Source organism: Sporothrix schenckii, assembly GCF_000961545.1.
Source record: "Sporothrix schenckii 1099-18 chromosome Unknown Cont48, whole genome shotgun sequence".
In the NCBI taxonomy this organism is placed as follows: domain Eukaryota; kingdom Fungi; phylum Ascomycota; class Sordariomycetes; order Ophiostomatales; family Ophiostomataceae; genus Sporothrix; species Sporothrix schenckii.
In genome coordinates, this window is record NW_015971149.1 from 1424396 (window position 1) to 1448000 (window position 23605).

General features: G+C 56.1%; 4 protein-coding genes across 4 annotated transcripts; 2 read left to right on the forward strand and 2 right to left on the reverse strand.

The window, feature by feature from the left end:
* Positions 1 to 10138: 10138 nt before the first annotated feature.
* SPSK_00724 (primary-amine oxidase) lies at positions 10139 to 12295 on the reverse strand (the record flags this gene model as incomplete). The annotated part of the gene is made up of 1 exon (XM_016727672.1): positions 10139 to 12295. The coding sequence occupies one exon, from the start codon at positions 12293 to 12295 to the stop codon at positions 10139 to 10141; it is 2157 nt and encodes a 718-aa protein (XP_016584305.1).
* Positions 12296 to 14825: 2530 nt separating this feature from the next.
* Positions 14826 to 16448, forward strand: SPSK_00773 (amino acid permease family protein; the record flags this gene model as incomplete). The annotated part of the gene is made up of 1 exon (XM_016727721.1): positions 14826 to 16448. One exon carries the CDS (start codon positions 14826 to 14828, stop codon positions 16446 to 16448), a length of 1623 nt encoding a protein of 540 aa, XP_016584306.1.
* Positions 16449 to 18348: 1900 nt separating this feature from the next.
* SPSK_00777 (aldehyde dehydrogenase (NAD(P)+)) lies at positions 18349 to 19940 on the forward strand (the record flags this gene model as incomplete). Its single annotated transcript, XM_016727725.1, has 2 exons — positions 18349 to 18476; positions 18557 to 19940. 2 exons carry the CDS (start codon positions 18349 to 18351, stop codon positions 19938 to 19940), a joined length of 1512 nt encoding a protein of 503 aa, XP_016584307.1.
* A 207-nt stretch (positions 19941 to 20147) lies between these two features.
* SPSK_00708 (uncharacterized protein) lies at positions 20148 to 22565 on the reverse strand (the record flags this gene model as incomplete). The annotated part of the gene is made up of 1 exon (XM_016727657.1): positions 20148 to 22565. The coding sequence occupies one exon, from the start codon at positions 22563 to 22565 to the stop codon at positions 20148 to 20150; it is 2418 nt and encodes an 805-aa protein (XP_016584308.1).
* Positions 22566 to 23605: the final 1040 nt, after the last annotated feature.

Genomic DNA, 23605 nt, shown 5'->3' on the forward strand with positions numbered 1-23605 from the left:
CCGTCCCTGATCCTCACGCAGGGTATGTTCATGCTTGCACACGGGACGGCACACAAGGCGCAACAAGACAAGGCCATGGCCCGTTTCGAGTGGGAAAGACCGGTTTTCTGTACATGTTCCTACATTTATGTGCATACTTTGCAAATGAAACCCATGCGTTTCCAGCAGGCCGCATGTTTGTGTGCGTGGTGCAGAGATGCTGCTGCGGGTGGCCAACGAATGATTTCATTTCTTTGTTTCGTTGTTATCACAGTGGGCTGTCCGCACAACGGGATAATGGCGCTCCGAAGGTCAGGACGTAGCTCCGCAGTTGGCGAAATCTGGGCAAGACGTGTGCGGCGTAATACATGCCGAAAAACCAGTATTCTATTCTCTGGGCTTTCTTTTTTCTCTACTATCTCGTCTTTGTTCACCACTCTGTCAACCTCTGCTTTGAGTCTTCAAAGTGTCTCGTTGTCTGTCCACGGTCATCACGTCCTTCTTGCCCTCATGCCCTGAACTCCCTCTTCGGTAGAAGGATGTCGTGCACACAGTTTAAGCCTGTCGATCGCTTGCCTTGTTGGGTACAGTGGCGACCACCAGCTGCTCTTCTGCCCTGCTGCCCTGCTGCTCTGTCGCTCTCCCTCCCGTCGCTTCTCGCGTCTCTCTCCCTTCTCCCTTGCCCTGCGGGAGCGTATTGCTTTCTTTTTCCTGACGCTACTGCAGCCTGCTGGTGTTGGAACTTCAAAACCTCCGCAGGCGTCTTCTGGTTGGACTGGGAAAACGCCAGAAAACAAAAAAGTCACCCCCTGTCGCCAATCAAACATAGCGGCCAGTGTGGACCGGCTGCAGGAGGTGGAGGGAGGAAAACGATGGGGGTGTGGAACCCGTTGACCGACAGGGGAGGGTGCTGAAGTGGGCAGGAGGACACTCACGCTGTCGACAATACTTCACAGAGACCCCATTACGTCGACGGGCAGATTTGGAGCAAGTGCGCCATTGGCTGGGCACAACTTGAGCGGGGCCAGATGGCAGGTCATCCTGACAACCTCAACCTCGAGCTGCTCAGGTCGACAGGGCTTTTGGCTCGGCTGCCTTTCAGCACTTCAGCACCTCATCACCGCAGCACTTCCTTTCAGCAGGGCAGACCCTTCACAGCGTCACGTTGCAGGATGGGAGCGGATAGCCGAGCGGACGAAGAGCAGCGAGAATTGCGTAGGTTGCAGGGAAAATGGGACAGGGGAGCAGGGGAAGCGACAAGGGTGGCGGAGATGGAGAGCAAGGGATGGGTCGGGTTGGGTTGTGACTTGCCGTCAGTTGTGGTCCACCCGCCACTGCTCTACGGAGTACTACCAGCAGTTGTCAGTTGTGTCGGTCCCCGCCCACCGCAACGCTCAACGGTCTAGAGCTTGCGGGAGGGCCATCTGAAGCAGGCTTGACAGTGAAACACTGCAACTGAAGACACAAGACAACAGGACAGTCCTCCCCCGAACAGCCGCCCAACAACCCAGACAGCCCAAACTGACAAAGACAGTTAGCACCAAGGGCCAGCTGCCGGGACTTGGGACTGGGCGACGCCAGGGCTGGGATGGAAAAGTGTCCTAAAAGGCGGAGGAGATTGCAACGGCGGTGTCTCGGCCGCACTCGAGAATCATGACTTTCTTTTCTGTGTTGTTGTCTTGTTTGTCTTGCCTTGTCTTGCTTTTCGTCTTTATTTTTTAAACTTTTTTTATGGTTGATGCGCTTGACGGCTAGCCTTGTCCAGCTTGCCCTGTGCTAGTCTCCTGGTTGGCATTCCAGATGCAACCGAATTACCAGCCCGGGTTTACGACGTTTGCTGGTAGTTTTTTATTTTATTTTATTGATTTATATGACTTATATGATTTATATTTTATTTTCATTGCATTAATATTATTTTCTTTCTCCCTGAAGGTCCCTACTAAACAACTGTAGTATTACCATTTTATCTTTTTCTTACCTTTGTTGTCGCAGTCCAAGTCATTCATACCTTTTTCGTCCGGGACATGTATCCACTGTCACATTAACCTCGGCGAATACGACATCCCCAACCGCTCAGTCAATTCCCGTAACCCCAACCCCAGTTGACCAGGGTCTATGAACAATTGTTGTCTGTTGGTTGTTGCATCTTGATATCAACGTGAACATAGTTCATGAAAATGGAAAATTGGCCAGCAAGCCATCGGGAAAATATCCGATATGACCTATACATTCTACAAAGAAGAGCCGTCGAAAAGCCGACGACAATTTTATTTTCTTTTCATCATGACCGCCTCATTTTTCTCTTCTTTTCTTCTTTCGTTGTTATTTTACGAAAAGGGAATAAAAAGTACCGTCTCACAATTTTGCCCGCATCCTTCCTCTACCGTCACTTTCTTTGCCGATGCTTATTTTAAAATATGTGCTTGTGATGCCGCTGCCAACGTCCAAACTAACAAGCCGGCAAATCTCACGGACTTCACAGGAAGATTAAGAAGCAATAGGAACCGACTAACAAAAGACTCCCTCCACTCCCCGTCAACTTCCACTCATACCATACTATCATCGTCTTACTTTGGTTCCTTGTATGAATGGTCAGGGGGCCAAAGCTAGTGTCGTCGTACTAAATATCGTTCCTGATTCCGTAATGACAGATCGGACCTCGCGCAAAAAGTACCGATGACAGGGAGACACAATAGCTGGAGAGGGTTATATAAAAAAGGCTATCATCTCTCGTGAGATGCAAGGGACAAGGTAAGGTCGTCGATTTTGCATAAAGTGACGAAGCAAACAAAGCGTTAAATAAAAACTCCGAAATGGTGGGATGCCAGCCAGACAGGAGGCCAGAGAAGGTTAGGTGCCTCGGATGCACACTAACTGCATAAGGTCTCGACGAACAGAGACATTAGCACAGCAAAAGACATAGACAACATTTGGGCAGGTTTATGTTTCGTTGTTTGTCGAAATTGCGAGCCAAGTCAACGCACGCAACCCGATGTTCGTTTTTCATGTCTTTAATTATCTTTTCAAATAAAAAGACCTTGAGAGAAGATATTTCTTGTTGACGTAGAACATGCCCAAGCCAAAGGGAGTTGCACTTTTGCTGTAAGTGGTAACCCGAAGTTTTGAACATTGTTTCTCTCTGGCTAATTTTTTCTGGCCGTTTTGATTTTCCGCATTGTTTCATTTCATTCCGCAGTGGAAAATGGCCGAATTAAAATTGAAAACTTGGGCGTGACCCGTTTTTGACTCTAGGACCATCACCATCGGAACGCTGATGTCGTCTATATCGCCCACTATATCAAGCGAGCCAAAAATTACAGAAACAAATACAAAGAATGGGAAAGTCCAAAACGTACGACGTACGACAAAGTAAGAATGACGACTCCGTACGAATAAGCTTACCCATGCACTCGTCAACATTCAAAATGATTTGCTGGTGATCTGCAAGCGTAGACACTCGGACTCCCCCCTCCAAGCGAAATCGACCAGAGTCCTACCACAGCCATGCCGACAGCAAAGCTAGAGCCACAGGGAGGATCAAGCGACTGTGAAAGACTTCAACGGAGCTGCACCTAGAGGTTCTTTTGTCATTTGACCCGCACAATGACCATCGCCACATCTCGAGCCATGGCGGTCTAGATCCCGTCTGCCTTGACTGCCTATCGTACGAAGGTACAATGTCGCAATGGTATGGTCCTTTTCTGTTTGTCTGCGTTACTTGGACTTGCTCGTGCTTAATTCACCATGTTAGACTGTTACTGGTCCCTCTATTGCAATTTAAGTCAAGCCGTTTTAGGAAAACGAAGATGGACTACTCTTGCGAGTGATGAACCACAACGACAAAGTACGGTCGAAACCGCTTCAACAGATGAAGAACAGTCCATACGGCCTTCGACGCGGTCTTTTTGTTTCTTTACTCGATCGCCGCCCGAGTTTCCAAGTGCTAGCGTCGTCCATATTGTCTCGCCACCTGTTCTACTGAATGTCATCGTCGGGAGTCCTGTATGTCGAGAAAAAGGAAGCAGGAAAACGGAAAACAGAAGCGAAGAATGGAACATGTGCTACGGGAGACGATCCGAAACGTGTGAAAGAAGCAACAAAAGGGAAGGGTATGACAGACGATGCTCACGAACAAAGAAATGGCAAAGGCTCGCACGAGACCACATCAAAAGCCGCTGGGTGAAAGAATGGACGGCGAAGAACGATCGACCGGTCGGATAAAGACAAAAGAATGACAATGGAGAAGGACCCTGGAAACAAAGGGACCAAGACCATGGACAGCGTCTTGAATTGGATCTACATCGCGTACGTCGAGCGATGCCGTACTGCGATGTATGTAGCGACATCCGGCCGCGGTTGTCGTCAATGGAGACCGTGTCCGTGATCGCCCTCACCTTGGGGCTTGTCCACTTTGCCTCTGGCATGGGAGTTGACTGCCAGATGGGACGATCTTCTGTAAGCACTCAGAGCTTCACTCCCATCGCCCTTTTGCCTTAGTTTTATTGTACTTTAAATTTTGTGCCGATCACAAGACAATCATCGGGGCATGGGTGCCTCTCTCCTCTGGAACGGCCTGCCTCTCCGCATGTGGATGATCACGCATTCCCCCCAGGAGCCAAGAAAGGAGCGAGCCGTTGCACGGTGATCAAGGACCAAGAGAAGGGCGAGATCATGCTGATCAACCGTAGGAATAAGACGAACGAGTAAAGCATGGTGACAAAGAGCAAACAATGCGTATTTCGTCCAGAGCAAAGGCATGCCGCGAGATCATGATCATTTCCTTTACAAGGCCCTTCTCTACGTCGTCCGTCGTATGCCGTACAGGTCCTACATCCGCTTTATCGCCGTGTCGGTCACTCCACGAACGCACATCTTGTTTCTTGGCCTCCCTGCGGCTGTCGTGTCTCTGGTATTTTGAGGTCAGCAGATCAGCGAGATCAGAGAGTGATGTTCTCGCCTCTTGCTGTTTTGCCTCGTGCCGTCGTTGTCGGGGTCAGCTGAAACGGCCGTCAAAGGGGAGCACGATCCCATTCTGTCCTTCTCCGGGGAGCAAGACAGGGCATTCCTTTTGCGTGCACATCTTTTTTATATCACGAAAGACGACCAAAGAGAGGAAGGAGAGCAGACGACGAGTGTCGACGGATGGCCGTCGGACAAGATGACGATGCACGGCGCCAAAAGTCTCCTAAAGAGGCCAAACAAGATTCAGACAGTGTGACAGGTCAGAAAAGGAGAGACAAAAGATACGCAGTCTATGCGGCGAAGTTTAAAGTCGGTTGTCGTCGTGCAGCCCAGCGGCACTTCCCAGAAGAGAAAGAAACATAGAAACATGACGACAGTGTCCCAAGACAGCCAAGAGCACCACAGTAAATCGAGGGCAAAAAGGAAAGAAGATCGACCGCCAGCTCACCCTTGCCCGCCCCTTTTGAGACTCTCTGTTCCTCTCTTTCCCTTTCGGTCGTCTGTGGTGTTCACACTGGTGATTGGCAGAGGAGGGAAGAGGCTCTGAGGCGGCATTCGCTGACAGAGGCTCAGAGGGTCATTTCGCCCAAAAACCCTCGAGACGCTTCGGAGAGGACAGAAGGTGGGCCGTGCTGTGCTCACACCCCAGTCGCTATTCATCCTTCCCCTCGTCGTCTTGCCCTTTTTGTTTTCCCTCTGCTGTTTCCTCTTGTTTTTTTTCCTCTTTCCTCACCCTTTTGCCACCGAAACGGCTGCTCATTGCCCTTTTCAGCCACCCGTCCCAGGCCGAGTACTGGTGGAAGGGCGAACACATGGTGACAAATGCTGCAGTAGTAGTGGTAGTGGCTCTGGCAGTTCTCAGTGGCCCTTGCAGTGGTAGCAACATTGAGAAGATTACCAGAAAAGGAGGTGGGGAAGGGTGTGAGAGAGAAAGGAAAAACGGAAAGGAAAAAAGAAAGGAAAAAAAGGAAAAAAAAGGACTCAAAGAAAGACGAGCACAACGTGCCATCGTAGCATGCCGACTTGATCTTTTGCCTCATCTTGCCTCACTGGCTAGAATACGACACCCCCCCTTCTCCCCGCTCACTCTTCTACATCCCCTTCTGCACCTCCCCCTTCTGCATCTCCCCCTTCTGCATCTCCCCCCCATCCCACCTTCCACACCTTCTACTCCATGAGACCGACAGTTTTGCTTCTTTCTGTCTTGGTTCAACGTAGCATCGCCTGCCCATTTTGGCTCCGTTGTCGGTCCCCTCTTGGCCCTCTTCCTCTTGCTTCGCGTCGGCTGTGTCTTGTGGCGCGCAGGATGCTTCCTCTCTGGATCCTGGGCAAAAAAGACAGCCATACGCTTCCCAAACTCTCAGCCTCTCAAACTCTCCAGCTCTCAATTTCATCGAGACAATGGTAACCACCTAGACCTGCCTGTTTTCCTTTTGCCGTTCTGTCTCTGCAGGGGGTTGGCAAATGGTCAAGAACAGGGACGGGCCAAAAGAGGGGGGGGGGCCTTCGCGAGATGGTCGATGCGGTGGCGGAGGCCGGCCAGACAGCTGCGACGTACTTCGTACTGGTATGGGTTACCAGCCCATGGCATGTCTGCCATGGCCTGTCTGCCATGGCCAACCGTTGCGGGGGGGCGTAGGTGTATTGTGCATGCTTTGTGCGTGAAACCATACGTCGAGACTGTAAACGAAAAGAGAGAAATAAAGGGAAAAAGACAAAAGGCCTTCGAAAAACCTTGGAATTCCCAGCTGTTTCTCCTCAGCTTTGCATGCGACGAGCCACGGACGGGCTCGAAGCGAGTGCCAGTCCCCCTTTTGCATCCGCTGCGTCTCCTTTTGTCCATGGTCCCAGTGTCCCCGTGTCCTAAGGTCGTCTCCCGTATTCTCCTTCACAGCAACGCCCACTGGGGCATCTTACGTCTTCCCTCCCACCCCATTTTGTCGAATAAGAAAATAAAATGGAAGATGACGGCGGTGGCGACACCGTCAACTTGATTGCGCTGTTTGTTAGTATCCATTCCGCGACTCTCCGCGACTCTCCTCGACTCTTTCTCGACCCCTCTCCACTGCCTCTCGACATGCAACGTTCCGAGGCGGTGTGCCCGAGAGAAAAGGGGCGAATCCGGCGCGAGAGGCGCACAAGAAAGAAGAGAGAAGCACCCACCAGGCTGGACGTGTGCTTTTCTGTTCCACTCTGACCTTAACGGTGTTTGCCATTCTCGAGATGTCGTGTTGGATTGCGACGTGAACCGCAGAGAACGACGCAGGAACGAGCCCTTGCCGTCAGTTGCAGAGACTTGCGCATCTAAGCATTCGTTCTGTATCAGCTTTTCCCTCTTGTTCCGCTTCTCCTCTGCACATCTGCACATTGCCACTCTGCACATCTTTTCCCAATCACTTCCTTGTCGCACCCGCCTGAGCCGAGTTGTCCGTGCTTCCTTTTTTCTGTGCAGATCCAACGGTCACCCACTGCGTGCTGAGCATCCGGCTTCGTCCTCCAGGTCATCCTAGGGGCCCTGAGAGACACTCAGCCGGTGTGAGCAACATGCACATCCAGTTTGGTGGCTGGTGACTGCACAGCAGCAAGCAGTAAGCGAGCTCTCCGGCCGCTCCAAGTGACAACAAAGTGGCAAAGAAAAAGAAACCGAAGAAAGAGACGAAAAAAACGAAGCCGCTGGTGGGGGAGCGCCTACAACGAGGCAGGAAACGGGCAAAGAGTTAGCACTGGAGCGCCTCTGTCGGTGCAATGTGTCGCTCGATGTGGGAGAGGACAAGACGATGTGCGCCGCACATGGACGTGGCATCACAGAAGCCCGTCCAGCCGTTGCAGAAACCCTCAATTTGACGTCGCTCTGCGCTGCTTCTGCCTTGTGTCCGTAGGATATCTTTACATAGCAGGCAGCCGATTGTCGTCGTCTGTAGAACACATACTCATGTGTCGTAGGAACCACGTTGCCTCGTGGCATCCTCAAGCCTACAAGCTGGAAGCTGGCCGCCGGCCTTGTGCACGATCGGACGGCCTGTCAACAACAGAAACTTTTCTGCCGTCCTCTGCATGCTGCCAGCCCTGTTAATCCTGCCCACGGCCTCCATGGCCGCTCAAGGAACGCTCAAGAAGAGACTTGGTTGTCCTGTCTTGCCTCTTGTCGGGGACGGAGGACGGCATCCAGCGTCCGTCCAATCGCTCCCCGAGTATCGTCCGTCCGTATCGAGCGCCCAGCGCCGCGTTGTGGCCGTGTATCCAGAACCCGCTCGTATTGGTCCGCCCGTCGGCTCGAGTTGTAGCGTTCTTGGGACGCGAGTGTCGAGTTTGTGTCACCAGTGATCCACAATGGTGTCCGACAACGTCCTCGCGCCCAAGACGAGCCCAGTCATTGAGACCTCCGACGCCGTGTCCCGATGCGCCCTTGCAATCTGGACTGGTTCAGCCCTGGTGCCGTATCCTGTCCTGGCCTTATGTGCCTGCTTCTTTGACTTTGCAGGGTCATTGCTGTAAGCCTGGAGGCAGCATAGATGAAGATTCGTAGTCCGTAGCAGGTTGCAACACGAGGCCACGACATGCAGCTTCGTCTACCCGAACAGCCAACTTCAGACGCCAGTAAATAGAGTCTTCACTCCAGATACGCATATTCTGCCAGGAAGGCGACCCCCCTCTGTGTCTTTGCTACACGCCTCCCAGGGCAACTGTTGACCGGCGTCCCTGAGAGTCACCACAAGTCACCACACGCCGCAGGAGCGGACGGATTGACGACGGTTCCGTGCCTGGGGTCCCAGAATGCGTCTCTTGCAGCATGCATTGTGTTCAGACACGACTGCAGCTGCTCGCGGTGGCCGCAGGGACGCTTTGGTGGTCCGCGCCTTTCGTCTGCGGTTCTCTGGCCCGCACGGCCTGTGTTCATGTCAGCAATTGAAACACAAAAGACACCGCCGGTCATGTGCCTTCATGAGCTCTGTGTCGCAGAGAATGCCTTGCAAAATTTCGTCAACATGGGATGTCGTTGGCGACCTTTGATTCCGAGTCGTTTGTTCTGTGTATCTGGAAAAGGGGACTCCTGAAAGGGGGAAATTGGTGGCTGAGGCTTATGTAATGCAGCTATTCGTGGCTTCCTTGTGGGACCCACGTTTGCTATCGTCACCTGATGTTTACTTTCTTGCCAAATAAGGGGTGCAGCAATCGCACGTCGTATGCCGTTGTATCCAATTAGTTTATTATTTTGTTTGTCTTTAGTCTGATTTGTATCATTGAATAAATTCTTATTACCTCTCACATTGTAATGCTTGAGATGATATCAAAAGAGGAAAATATGAGTAAAGATTCACAACGATAAATTGCAAATACGACAATTAAAAGAAAATAAAATAGACGAACGAGAGTCGGAGTACAATAAGAACGAATAGAAAATATATGTCTCTCGCCGTGCATGGACAGGAATGGACATCGACACAACTCTGGCAAGTGTTCTTGAATCCCAAGAAAAAACCTCCGCCGCGCGGTCGAGCGGTCGAGCGGGAAGCTCTTGGGGTATAAGGCCTTGGCCTAGTATAAAGGAAGCCATTACGGCTCGCAGCATCAACTTGGGTCCGATGTCGTGAAGCTGTTTCACACTTGGTTGCCTACATTTGTCTGGGTTTTATAGACCGTCATACAACGCAATGTAAACAATAAAGTGCGTATATAGAGTACCGAGTCTTTACCCGCACGGGCATGTTGTCTGAACAATGGGCGAATGCGAGTGATGTACACGCAGTGCATCCTGTGCTTGGTCCCTTCAGGCGATGGCCTTACAATACGATGCCGGACGATAAATTTTGGTTACAAGACGTCGCCACGGGATGGGACTACCGGTTCGCTCGTACCAGTATGCCTGTCTATATAATCAAGCGCTTTTTATAATAAGATAGTAACCACATCGCAGAGATGGGAGTTGGGCTTCATGGCATGATGAATTGTATTGCGATTCGAATGTTCAACTTGCTAGTGACATGAAATACACATGCGTGGCTGCGGATGGCGCGTACCCTCGACGCAGCAAAAATCAACGACAGAACAAACAAGGCTTCCTCGGGGCTCAAACTGGGAAGAAAGAAGAGAAAAAAGGACGTGACAAAAACCTGCAAGGGTGCGAGACAAGAGTGACGTTTTACGGTCGACTCCGATTCAGACCCTCACGCTTCGGACTGCAGTGGTTCGCAACATTTTACAGTCGCGGCTTGCTGCCGGCGCAGCACGAGCCACTCGCCGTCGTCGTCGTCGCAGCGGCATCGCCGGTCACCGACTGCGCGGCGCTGTGGTTGCCCTTGGCAAAGGCATGCGTCGACGACGCGTCGACGGCCACAATGGACGGCGGCACCCACAGCGCCGGGTTCTTCTGGTAGAAGTTGGTCGCGCGCAGCATGACGCTCACCGGCTCCGACGGCATCACGGGGAAGTCCTCGCAGCGCGGGAAGTGCGTCAGGCCAAACTGGACGTAGCACACAATGTCCGTGTCGACAATGTTCTCGTCGCGCTCGACCCAGTCGAGCACGGTGGCGTTGTGCGGGTGGCCCACCACGCCGTCCGACTGCGGCACGTAGTCGCCGGCCGGGAACAGCTCGTAGTCCTTGTACGGCACCACAAACAGCGACTCGCGCGCAAACGCCGCCCGCTTCCAGACCATGCTGCCCGGCTTGGCCAGCACGGCCGGGCAGTTGTTGTTGATGATCTTGTAGCCGACCGGCGTGTGCGCCGTCTCGTTGAGCGAGCTGGGGTTGATAATGTTCCACGACCGGCTCGTCTCGTGCTTGTAGCTCGTGGCGCCCTCCTTGGCCGTCCGCAATAGCGTTTTCTTGGCCAAGAAGGCATTACCGTACGGGTTGCCCGGCGAGCCCACCGGATCATCCGCCGCCACGGCGTCCGTCATGACCACCGAGTTGTTGGGCCCGTCAATCTCCGGGTCAATGCGCAGCGAGAAGATGTGCTGGTGGTTGTGTGCGTTGATGCGTGGGGCCACCTCCGTGCCGTACGGCGCGGCCGTCTCCGACGGGTGCATGCACGTCGTGTTGAGCTGGCCCGTCAGCTTAATCTCCAGCTTGTACGTGCCGTCCAGCGTGAAGATGTGGTAGAAGCAGTAGTCGTAGTTGGCCGCCGTGATCACCTGCGAGATAATCAGGCGACGGTCGCGCGCCGTGATGACGGTGCCGTCGCGGTAGTCGGTGTGCTTGTACAGCAGACCGTTGTCCTCCTCGTGGATGCAGACGGCGTTCTTAATGACCGCCGCGTCGCCGCGGGCCGTCGAGACAATGGCGTCCAGGTAGTGGATGGCACCCTTGCAGTCGCAGCCCAGCTGCAGCGAGTTGGTCATCAGGCCCGTGCCGTACTCGCCGACGTCGAAGGCGTGCTTCTTGTGGTGCGGCGCGCTGGGCTCGCCGTACGGCACCACCATCTCCACGACGGACATGCGGTTGAACAGCGTGCGCTGGCGGCCGGCGGTCGGGTCGTCGACGCGCACGTCCGACAGCACAATGCCCTCGCGGTAGTTGAAGCCAATGTGCATCTTGAACTGGCCCCAGGCAAGCTCGTTGCCGCGCATGCGGAACGAGACGCCCTGCGGCTGCGTAATGTCAATGGGTTTCAGCAGGTTCTCGACGTACTGGTCGCCGACGAACTCGGGCAAAAAGTTGTGCTCCTCGAGGGGCACGGCCGTGCGCTCGCCGTTGACGCGGCGGATGTCGACGCTCAGCACCTCCTCGCGCTCCGTATCGACGACAATGGTGAAGTCGAGCGGGTGGGCGTACTGGTTGTCGTTGGCCGAGTTGCGGTAGTACACGATGCCTTGCTGCAGGCGGCGATCGTGGCCCCAGCGCTCGTCGAAACCAACCGCCCAGGCGTCAATGTAGACCCTGGACATGTCGGTGATGCCAAGCTCGCGGCAGGCCTCGATGACGCGGGGGTCGGCGCGGCAGACGCGCTCGGTGATGTCGAGATCCTCGAGGGTCAGGGTCGGGTTGACCTCGGTGACCTCCTTCCAGAGCTCGACGACGCCCGACGCGAGATTGACGACGACCTCGGCGCAGACGATGGTGCCACGGACCAGGACAATGGCGAAAGCCTTGCGGTCCGGGCGGGGGCCACGCCGCTCGCGGAAGGCGGCATATTCGGCCTTGGGGGGCTCACGCAGGGTGATGCAGTTGAACTTGAGCTCTTTGGGCTGAGCATGCTGGCGGAGGATCTTGGCAGCGAGGGTGATTTCGTTAATCGACAGCTGGTCCAGCGGATGCACGAGGGGCTGCTGCAGCGAAGGCTCTACTACTGAGGAACCAGTGTCCTCGGCCCGAAAGATTGTGTAGCCCGCAATTGAAGTTGTGTCGATGTTCATGGTTGCTGCTGTTGTGGAAGTCGTCCATACAAGCGAGTGGTGGTGTGCCCGTAGCAGGCTGTTATGTATCAGGGATGGGGGTTGGCGGTTTGGGGGGCGGTGGTTGTCGACGCGACAAGCGAGGCTTTGGAATAACGTTGCGGTGGGCAGCGGTGTGCAGTCAAGATACTGACGGTGAAGTGTGGTGAGAAACAAGAGAGCAGACAAAAGAGAATCCACGAAGATGAGGGGAGAAAGGAAGAGCCGGGAGCTTATGAACCCCCATCCTCGCACCGGAGACGGCGCCCACTGGCTCGTCCCACGCCGCCCACGGGCAGGCCAGATACGAGCTTGGCCGTTGGCAGCCGCCGAACGTGTCGCTTTGTTCCACCCATAGCTTCCCCCAAGGATCCGCCGATTCTGGCCTGACCTCCACGCTTCACGGCGAGCCCCTCATCTTGCGTCTCCTGTCATCGCTCGCCTCGTCCTGTCTTGCAGCTCGTGCGCGTGGACTTTCTCAAAGAGGAAAGGAGAGCCACAACCCAAGAGTCGTATCTCCGCTCCTTATCCAGGCGTCTCTAGGGAGAGCCGGCTCGTTTGGGTTCTTGGACGCCAGGATGTAACTGCCATCCGCCGCCTTGCCTTAGCCTCGATTTGGTAATGGAATACTATGTCTGCTTTTGTGTGCCTGTAGCATGCCCGTCCCTTCTATGGCTGTTTGGGTCCTCGAAACAGAAGAACAGGTATTGGCCGCCCTGTCTTTTCATTCGCCGAGTCCGCGCTGGCCATGGACTTTTTGCTCGCTTTGGGTTTACGGCGGCGGGGCCGGCGAGCCCACTTGCCACCGAGGGGACTAGGCTAGATTTGGGTTCCGTTGGCTGCTTGGTGCGAGTTGGCTTGCCTCATGTCAGTGTTGGTTGTGTTGGTTGTGTAGGATATCCTCAATGAGTCGGTCTGACGATGCAAGTTTATTTGGGGAGTTTTTGTTCAAATCCAGCAACTCAATCCACGGGCGATAGCGGCATGTCAGATACTGTGCAAGGATGCTCCGGCAGGGAAGGACCAACCCAGGTATGGACTGGACATTAGGATATTAGGGGCAGGTGCGATAACAGAGCGTTACTGCAAGTAGAAAGAACAACCGCTGAATGGTCCTTCCGTCCTTATCCTCAATCTCGGCGAACATCGTCCTTTCTCCTCTTATTTCGTGTTTTATTGCTTCTAACGTATCCTTTCCGCGAGCCTTGTCAGAGGAAGGTACGCGAGTGCCGGCCACGTTAGGGCTGGCCGATTGTGGATTGCAGCGAATAATATCGCTGTAGAATTTACGAATCGAAAAATCCACATGGTCAAGATAAGATAGCGGTGGAGGCAAATCACACAAAATAAGACAAAAATGGACAAACAGACAAAGGACTGAAGAAACCACCACCGAAAAGCTCAAAGAACACCCGCCTGCCAAAACAGACGGGAAAGACAGTCGCTGTTGCCCCAGGTGGCTTCTGTGGCCGAGACTTTTAGGTTCAAGTCTCCAAGAAGGAAGGTGCCAACAGTGGCTGCGGAACGCTAGTTTTTTGGGGAGCGTGAGGAGGTGGAAGGAGCGAAGGAATGCGCAAAACTAGCACAACGAAAACAGAAAATTCGTCCCCGCAGTGACACCTGGACATTGAGACGTGCTCTCCCCAATTGCCCCAAATATTGGAAGCAAGTTCAAGTCGTATTGCTCTGTTGGCGAAGGGTGAGCGTGACAGATTGGAGGACGCGCCAAGTCATGGCGTTCGTTCTCCCCATGACGGACGACAATTACGCAAGCGAAACAGAATAATATGGAGACAAGACCAGTGCTCTGTATCTGACTATTGACTATCGCCCGCCTGTCACACTGATTGAGATTTGCGGGGAAGGGCAATAGAAAGAACAGGGAAGGCACGAACCAAGACGGACTGATAGGACAGAAAGGGAAAGGGCGAAAGAATCGAAACAAGAGAAGAACGGCAGGCGACCCGGCAGGCGCACCCCAGGAAAACAAAGCCGATCACTTGTTCTTACACCTCGCCTACCACCGAGTCACCACCTTCATCACACAGCACCAGGGCAAGTCGACCAGGGCGCCCCTTTTCTCCTCACTCCTCCACTCCGTCGCCGGTGTTGCCAAAAGGGACCACCGCTGTCAGCCGGGAGGCCCTTGCAAACTACATATATCAGACGGCGTCACCGTTTGCGCCACGAGGACGTACGATACGACTTTACACACACACACATCACACAATATCGACGCCGGCTTCACACAGTCAATTGGTCGTCTTGGTCAATTGGCACCAACTCTTCACACGCTTTCCTGTCTTCTCCCTGAACCGTCCTCCAGAAAATGGTCCAAAGCTCGGATTGGTACCTCGTCTTGCCCGAATCCTAAAGTCGGTGCCCGGTGGCAGCGTCATCCAACCCTTGACTTGTCTTTTCATTTGGCTCTTTTGTCTCTTTTCACCTTTTTCCATTTGTTTTTATTACCACCTTTTCTTTTCGTCCTCGTCACAAAACACCTTCCACCACGATGGGCGACCTTCCCAACGGCCGTACCAAGGCCGAGGAACAGGAGCTGCGGGATGAGCAGGACCTCGCGGCCATGGGCCATTCGCAGGCCATGTCGCGCAAGTTTGGCGTCTTCAGTATGCTGTCGCTCGCGTTCTGTGTGCTGGGCACGTGGTCGACCTTTGCCCAGGACCTGTCGAGCGGCCTCTCCAACGGCGGGCCCATCAGCATCCTCTGGGGCCTTGTGCTCGTGACGATCTGCAACCTGTGCATCGCCGTCTCGCTCGGCGAGCTCGTCAGCAGCATGCCGACGGCCCTGGGCCAGGCCTACTGGGTGCACAAGCTGCTCGAAGGCCCCAGCGGCGAGGCCACGGCCCTTGGCAAGGTGGCGTCGTACTACTGCGCGTGGATCAACACCTTTGGCTGGTGGACGCTGGGCGCGTCGCAGATTGCCTTTATGACAGACTTTTTGCTGGGCATGAAGGTCATCTTCGACAACGACTGGGAGGGCGCCAGCACGGGCTGGATCCAGTTTCTGGTGTACCTGGCCGTCACCGTGTTCCTGACGATCCTCAACCTCGTCTTCTGCCGGCGCGAAAAGGTCCTGCCCTACTTCAACAACTTTGTCGGCGTCTGCTTTGTGGGCCTCTTCTTTGTCTTCATGCTGGCCCTGCTCATCACCGTGGGCGTGCGCCACAACCTGACCTTCCAGTCGGGCAGGTTTGTCTTTGGCACCTGGATCAACCAGACCGGCTGGAGCAACGGCGTGACGTGGTTCATCGGCCTCGTGCAGGCCGCCTACGGCCTGACGGCCTTTGACTCGGCCATCCACATGGTCGAGGAAATTCCCAACCCGCGCCGCAACATGCCGCGCATTGTGTTTCTGGCCGTCGCCATGGGCGCGCTCTCGGGCTTCGTCTTCATGGTGGTCTGCCTCTTCTGCATCCAGTCGCTCGACGACGTGCTGAACGGACCCACGGGCCTGCCGTTTATGGACCTGTGCACGAGCACCATTGGCCTGCAGGGCAGCGCCGTGCTGCTCGCCCTCTTCATCTTCAACGGCCTCGGCCAGGGCGTGTCCATCCTGACGACGGGCTCGCGCATGACCTGGGGCTTCGCCCGCGACGGCGGCCTGCCCTGGAGCAACACGCTGGCCGCCGTCAACCCGACCTGGAAGGTGCCGGCCAACGCGCTGTACCTGCAGGGCGCCCTCATCGGCCTCGTCGGCGTGCTCTACACCTTTTCCGACACCGTGCTGTCGGCCATTCTGAGCGTCAGCACCATCGCGCTCACCATTTCCTACGCCATGCCCATCCTCGCGCTCCTGTGGGCGGGCCGCGGCAAGCTGCCGCCCCACGGCCAGTTCCACCTGGGCCGCCTGGGCCCCGTGTGCAACTGGGTCTCCATCGTCTACTGCGCCATCACGACCGTCTTCTTCTTGTTCCCCGGCTCGCCCAACCCGGGCGCCAGCGACATGAACTACGCCATTGCCGTGTTTGGCGTCATGATGGTCATTGCCACGGCGTTCTGGTTCATCCGCGGCCGCCGCGACTACCTGGAGACGCGCGAGTCGGTGGCGCGTGTCATCTACGCGCAGAACGAGATGGCTGCACAGACTGTGTCGCCCGACCGCAAGGACTTGTAACGAGGGGGGCTTGCGCGAGGCGTCGTTACGATTACAGTGTATTTTTACCGGAACTACAAGCTTAGACTGGCGACGACGACGACTGTAGAAAGGGTGAGATTTAAGGGGCGACGGCCTAAAAGGGCGGTAATTTAGGGACTGATTTAGTGCTACGTTAGGCTAGCTTATGATACCATGTTCTTGGATAATGAAACTTTTTTGTTGAATAATTCGAATATCATCGTGCTGTGGAAGTCAAATGTAATTTAACAGCGCGGAATTGGAAAGCAGAAGCAAATATCTACCTATAAATTACTGTGTAACACTGTCCTGGATATTAAATTGATAACTTGAACACACTCACAATCTCGCACCGGAGGGGCAGCGCAGACACACGATACAACGGCTCATCTCGGACCTGCTACACGCCCATGTTGCCCGCTTGTCTACCAACGACCGCTTTATTAGATCGCGATGTCGGCACACCGAGGACCAGTGTGCAATTGCGGAGCACAGCTATGGCCGACACGACTGGATGGAGAAGGTCGAAGCGTGGATCAGAGCGTGTTTTGTTCGCGTCGACTTTCCCATTTGGGATGTGTAAATGCATTTCCCAGGGGAGAGTTATCTGTGATAACCAGAGCGGGCAGAGATAGGGACAGGTGGACCGCCGAGGCGCGAGAACAGATTAGCCTCGCTTCTGTTTTGGTTTTGTTCTGGTCTTGTTCCTTGTGCGGGGAAGTGGACAGACAGGGCCCGGTGAGCTCGTGTGGCCGTGAGGAGGAGAGCCAAGATTCAGGTTCGGAGAAAGAGACGAAACCAAATCGTAAAGCCAAGAGGCACGGTCGAGTAACAAGCAGTAAACAAGCAATATCAAGCATCAAGCAATATCAAACATGGTCTGGGGAGGATCGTCTGGGGCGAATACGGAGAACGGCGGACAACGGGCGCTGGTACCGGCTACCCCAGACTCTTGGGACAAACCAGTACGTAACATAAATCGAGTCGAAATACAACATGAAATGACGGGAGAAAAAGAGAAATGGAGAAACGGTGTAAGTCGACGAAGCCACGACAATGGGACGCCCTAGGATGCGTGGGGAAAGGCTGCCGTGTTAGTGGGCTGCACAGGGACGTCATCTTTTGGAGAGGGCCACCATCAGCACGACAGGCACGCTGTACGAACGCTGTAAGAGCGCTGTAAATCCAGGCTAAACCAAAAACAGGCCGAATGTCCCGCCCACTTTTCTGATGCTCAAGTCGGCGGTGTCTCAACGAACACAACCAGTCCCGAGCAACATCACCTGGCAACCCCACACTGTGATACGGGCTTTCTGTCGAGCTGGTGACGGCATTGGGTTGTGGTTCCGATAACAGAGGTGGGGGCCGATGGGCCTTTTGGGTGAGGCTGTTTGCTGTAGATAGGGACAGAGACGAGACGAAGTTGGGGCGGGCAGGAGGGGTACGAGGCGAAAGAGCTCTCCAACTGTTTTTCCTCTTTGGGAAGGAATGTCCAAAGTAAATGGCCACAACGGCCAGTTGCGGTGCAAGGGAGGAGCGACCATTCTGCGCCCTGAATCGCTGCGCTTGTTCTTTCCTAGTCGGTCAAATCGCAGGGCGTCACACTGAGCCGGTAGCTGTAACTTTTGAACAGGAAAGAGCTTCCCCATTCACACAACTTGTGCGAGACATTTTGTAATCGTCTCTCGCGTCCTCCGTTTATCACAAGTTATCGGGATGTGCGCGACAGATACGAGCTGATTGTAACCTTCCATTCCTCATCTCGCATCTCTGTCGCATAGTCGTCTCTTCTTGTCTCTGTTCTTATTGAGATCATTCCTCAAAGTCACCTCGCTTCCGCTCTTCCCACACTTTGACCCTCTCCATCGTCAAAACACACGCCAACTGCCCAACTCACACAATGGCCGACCTCACCGTCCAGTTGACCGCGCCAAACGGCCGGTCCTACAGCCAGCCCACGGGCCTCTTCATCAACAACGAGTGGGTGAAGTCGTCTGACGGCGGCAAGATCACCTCCATCAACCCCACGTAAGTTTGTGTTGTCGTCCTCTTTGGTCGCTCTGCGTGCCTCTCGGACTGTTCGCCCCTCTCAGTCGCTGACCTCGTAGTGACGAAACTGAAATCGTCTCCGTGTACGCCGCCACGGCCGAGGACGTCGACCGCGCCGTTGCCGCCGCTCGCGCCGCCCTCGACGGCCCCGCCTGGGGCGAGCTGCCGGCGACGGAGCGCGGCAAGCTGATGCACAAGCTGGCGGAACTCGTCGAGGCGCACCGCGAGACGCTGGCGACGATCGAGACGTGGGACAACGGCAAGCCGTACGCGGTGGCGCGCGACGAGGACCTGACGGAGGTGGCGGAGACGCTGCGGTACTACGCGGGCTACGCGGACAAGCGGTTCGGCCAGGTGATTGAGACGACGCCGGACAAGCTGGCGTACACGATCCGCGAGCCCGTGGGCGTCTGCGGCCAGATCATCCCGTGGAACTACCCGCTGTCGATGGCGGCGTGGAAGCTGGGCCCCGCGCTGGCGTGCGGCAACGCCGTGGTGCTCAAGCCGGCCGAGCAGACGCCGCTGAGCATCCTGTACTTTGCCAACCTCGTGGTGGCCGCGGGCTTCCCGCCGGGCGTCGTCAACATCCTCAACGGGCCGGGCGCCGTGACGGGCGCGGCGCTGGCGACGCACCCCCGCGTGGACAAGATTGCGTTTACGGGCTCGACGGCGACGGCGCGGCAGATTATGAAGATGGCCAGCGGCACGCTCAAGAACATCACGCTCGAGACGGGCGGCAAAAGCCCGCTGCTTGTCTTTGCCGACGCCGACCTCGACCAGGCCGTCGAGTGGGCGCACGGCGGCATCATGTCGAACCAGGGCCAGATCTGCACGGCCACGTCGCGCATCCTCGTGCACGCGTCCGTCTACGACAAGTTTTTGGCCGCCTTCCAGAAGCAGGTGCGCGCCATCTCCAAGGTCGGCGACCCCTTTGCCGACGCCACCTTCCAGGGCCCGCAGGTGACCAAGGCCCAGTACGACCGCGTGCTGTCGTACGTCGACGTCGGCAAGGCCGAAGGCGCCACCCTCGTGGCGGGCGGCCGCGCCGCCACGACCGCCGGCGCTGGCGGCAAGGGCTACTTTGTGGAGCCCACCGTCTTTACGGACGTGCAGCCGACGATGCGCATCTTCCAGGAGGAGGTGTTTGGCCCCTTTGTGGTGATTGGCAAGTTTGCGACGGAGGCGGAGGCGGTGGCGCTGGCCAACAACACCGAGTACGGCCTGGGCGCGGCGCTCTTCACGACGGACCTGACGCGCGCGCACCGGGTGGCCAAGAAGCTCGAGGCCGGCATGGTGTGGATCAACTCGAGCAACGACAGCGACTGGCGCATCCCCTTTGGCGGCGTGAAGCAGAGCGGCATCGGCCGCGAGCTGGGCGAGGCCGGTCTCGAGGCCTACTCGACCATCAAGGCCATCCACATCAACATGAAGTCAAGGTTGTAGGCGGGACGTCGAAGTCGGCAGTAGGGCATTGGATTGCTTTTGAGTCTTGGTCTGGTTTCTTTTCCATGTTCATCGTGATTACATACAATTTGTCAGGTCTTTCAGTCACGTTGTCACTCTGCTCTCGTCCAGTTTACGTAGATCCAATGCAACCCATTCAATTCGTTACAATCGTCAACTTGGTAGCAAGGCAACTGCCTCGCTCGCCTATCCGAAAACACTCTCAAAGTTGGTCTCGGCCATAATGTCCAGCCAGTGGCTCCGGCTCGGCGGCGTTTCCGTGTCGTAGGTGAGCCAGACGGTCTCGAGAAGCTGGCGGGCGACCGTGATGGGGCGCGGCGGCAGGTTCTGTTCGAGTTTGGCGAGACGGGTGCGGAGGGTATCGCGGGCGCGGTGGACTGCCGTGCTGTCGGCGGTGCCGGCGGCCGACAGTGACAGTGACAGCGTTTTGCCCCCATCCGTCGCCAGTGGAAAGTCAAACTCGGCCACCATCGGCATGCCACCACCACCGCCGTCCGCAGCCCGCCCGCTGACAAGAACAAGATCCACGGCTGACGTGGCCGGTGACCGGTCTGCCGGCTCGTCCGCGGGGCCCTCGACCCGCAACGCACTCCCTGCACACAGGCACAGCAGCGGCTGCAGGCAGCGCATGGGCGAGTCGGCGGGGATGCCGCGGATGAGGTCGACCATGTGGAGGACCAGGGGCAGCAGCCAGCGGCCGTTGGCCGGGGCGGCGTGGTCGCCCATGGGAGGGCCCAGCAGCGTCTGTCCCGGCCCTGCTCCTGTGGGGCTCTGGTGCTGCGACACGAGGTCGGGAAAGGTCTGGTAGAGCTGGAGGAGGGACGACAGCCTGAAGGCTTCGGCGGCTTTGTAGATGTGGCCCTGCAACTGGGCGTCCGCTGCCGCTGCCGTTGCCGCCACCGACGGGTCGGGCGCGGGAATCTCCATGGCGAGCAGCACGGCCTCCAGGGCCTGGCCCTCTTGGATGTCCTGCATGGCCTGGTACAGCAACTGGTACGTGGCGGCGCGGGCCGCCGTGCGCCAGGCCTTGCGCGAGCGGCGGCAGAGGGCCATGACTTTGCCAAAGAGGCCAATGAGCACAATGGGCACGCCGGCCCAGGCGTGGAGGCGCAGGTCCGTCGTCGTGCCGGGCGGTTGTGCCGTGACCGTGACCGTGGGCGGGCGCCAGGCCAGCAGCGCCTGGATGTCGTCCTGGTCGTCGGAGACAATGCTGCGGAGCATTTCCTCGTACAGCAGGCAGCCGCGGAAGAACTCGAGCAGCTCGCGGTCGTCGGCGGACAGCTGGGCGGCCCGCAGGTCGAGCAAGTCAATGACGGAGCGGGCGTTGCGCAGGTACTGGATGCCGAGCTGGCGGGCGTCGATCCAGCTCAGCGAGGAGCTCATGCAGAAGAGGGAGGTCAGCAGGCCGGCCGGGAAGCCTTTGGGCGGCGGTGTGCTGGTGTCGCAGGCGCTTGGCACGGCGTCGATGCCGGCCCGGTGGACGCCGGCGCTGGGCCCAAACAGCTCCTGCAGCTCGTGAATCAGCGCTTGCGTCGACATCTGTGGGGCCACCAGGACAATCTCGCTGACGCTGGGCGGCCGTTTCGGGAGAGACGCCGCGGCCATGGTCTGCAGCGAAAAGAAGACGGCCTCGTTGCTGGACCACAGCGCGGAGCACAGCCGCCGGAAGGGATTGGCGGGCGAGTCGTAGGCGGCCCACATGCCGCAGACAGAGGAGAACCACAGCTCGACGAGGGAGGTGCCGGGCATACTGAGACCGCGGACGGGGTGAGGCTGTTTCTGCAGCTGGTATGGAGTGCGGGTGAAGCGCTCTGGCTGCCACAGCTCGAGCGTGTAGGATTCATCGTTGTCTTGTTCGTGGTCGAGATCGTGGTCGAGATCGTGGTCGACCCCGTCGAGAAGCACAGCAGTCTCGTCCATAAACGAGGTAACAGACACACCACCCAGTTGTGTGAGCTGCCAATGGCCGGTGGTCGCGATCAAAGACGATTGTGGCGGAGCGGTTGCTGCTGCGGACGATGTGGGTGGCATGGAGTAGGAGAATGAGTATGGACCGGCCACATTGTTCTCCGCGAGGACGGGCACAACGGGCGGGCCATGCGGGCCATAGGATGCGGTGGACGAGGAGGACGTCGAGGAAGCGGGCGACAAAGAAGAGACGGGAAGTGACGGTGCTCGCGCCACTGGTTGGGCTGGACGCACTTGTGATAATGGCTGCCGTGTTGCTGGTGCCGTCTCCGTCTTGACCGCGGGCTCAAAGGGATCAAAGGCGTCAAACGAGCCTGTCGACTCGGAGGGTGCTGCGTGTGCGTTCGGCACAGTCTGTGCATCCTTTGGTAGGCTCCTCGGTTTGATGGACTGCGATGCGGCCGTGACCAGCTCCGAGAACTCGGGAATGGCGGCTGCTGTGCTGGACCTTCGTCCTCCCGTTGGCTTCGGCGCGGGATTCTCGTACTTGGTCGACCACCGCAGCACCTGCCGGTAGCCCGGACAGGCAATGCCGCGGTTGATGCAGTTGCGGCAGGCGGGCGTGGTCTCGTCGCATTTGAGGCGCTTGGCTTTGCAGACCCGACACCCGGACCGGGACTTGATGTGGCGGCTCATGGTGGCATGAGTGCACTTTTTCTTCGGTGATGGTTGTGTGTCTGTGTCTGTGTTTGTGTCATGCAATTGGCGTTTGATCGATTGCGGCATGCCGTCGTGAGGCGATGTTGTGCTTTGTTTGGTTGTTGGTGATGGTGGTGATGTTGATGTTGACGAATCTGGGGATGGAGATCGAATCGAGATCAATATTTGTCAAAGACGTATTTTTCGACTTCGCCAGTCGTTGTCAGGTCAGGCACGAGGTGATGCTCCCGCAAGAGGACAAATACAGTGCCGTGAGGGCGATTGGCTTGATACGTAGATTTTCTATGTTTTTCAACTTTCTTGTGTCCTCGTTCTGTTTGTCCTCTTGTTCTGTCGTATCTTTCATTTTGCGGGGTAGCGGCTACTTTAAGGCCAGTCAGTCGCTGTTAATCCGCCTGGAGCCCCGGAGTCCAGCGCTGGAGACGCCGACCGCCACCAACCATCACTGGTTTCACGTAACTGGCCAGAGATATCGGCGGAGTTGGAGCACTAGAACAGGAGACACAACTAAAAAACAGTGGGGCTTCAAGATCCACCGTGGCAGTTGGGCTGGACCAATGCTCGATTGCTGTCCCAATCCGGCAACTCCAGCCTGTACCCTGCTGAGTCTACAGCTTCCCCTCACAACCAACAGATCAACAGTTCCCCAGCGAGTCGGACTTGCCCGGTTCGCCACAGCGGTATCGCTCGGGAGATGCATTGATTCAAACATAATTCAAAACTGAGGGTAAAGAAAACGAGAGGCAGATTGTACAATATGCAAATGAGAAAACGACTATACAGGTCAGAGCTTCTACATTGGCAAAAGGCTTCAAGAGGTTATGCTTCCCAACTTGCTACTGGGTCATATTTGCCAATCTTGCAGATTATTGCTGACTATTGTGTGTCGTAAAGTATAATTGTTTCAGTTTAGACAATAGACGACAAAACATACAACAGACAATTTGGAATATGCAGCGGCGTCGACTGTCATTGTGACGCGCCTCTCACGCTCACGAGACCTCTTCTACAGACGC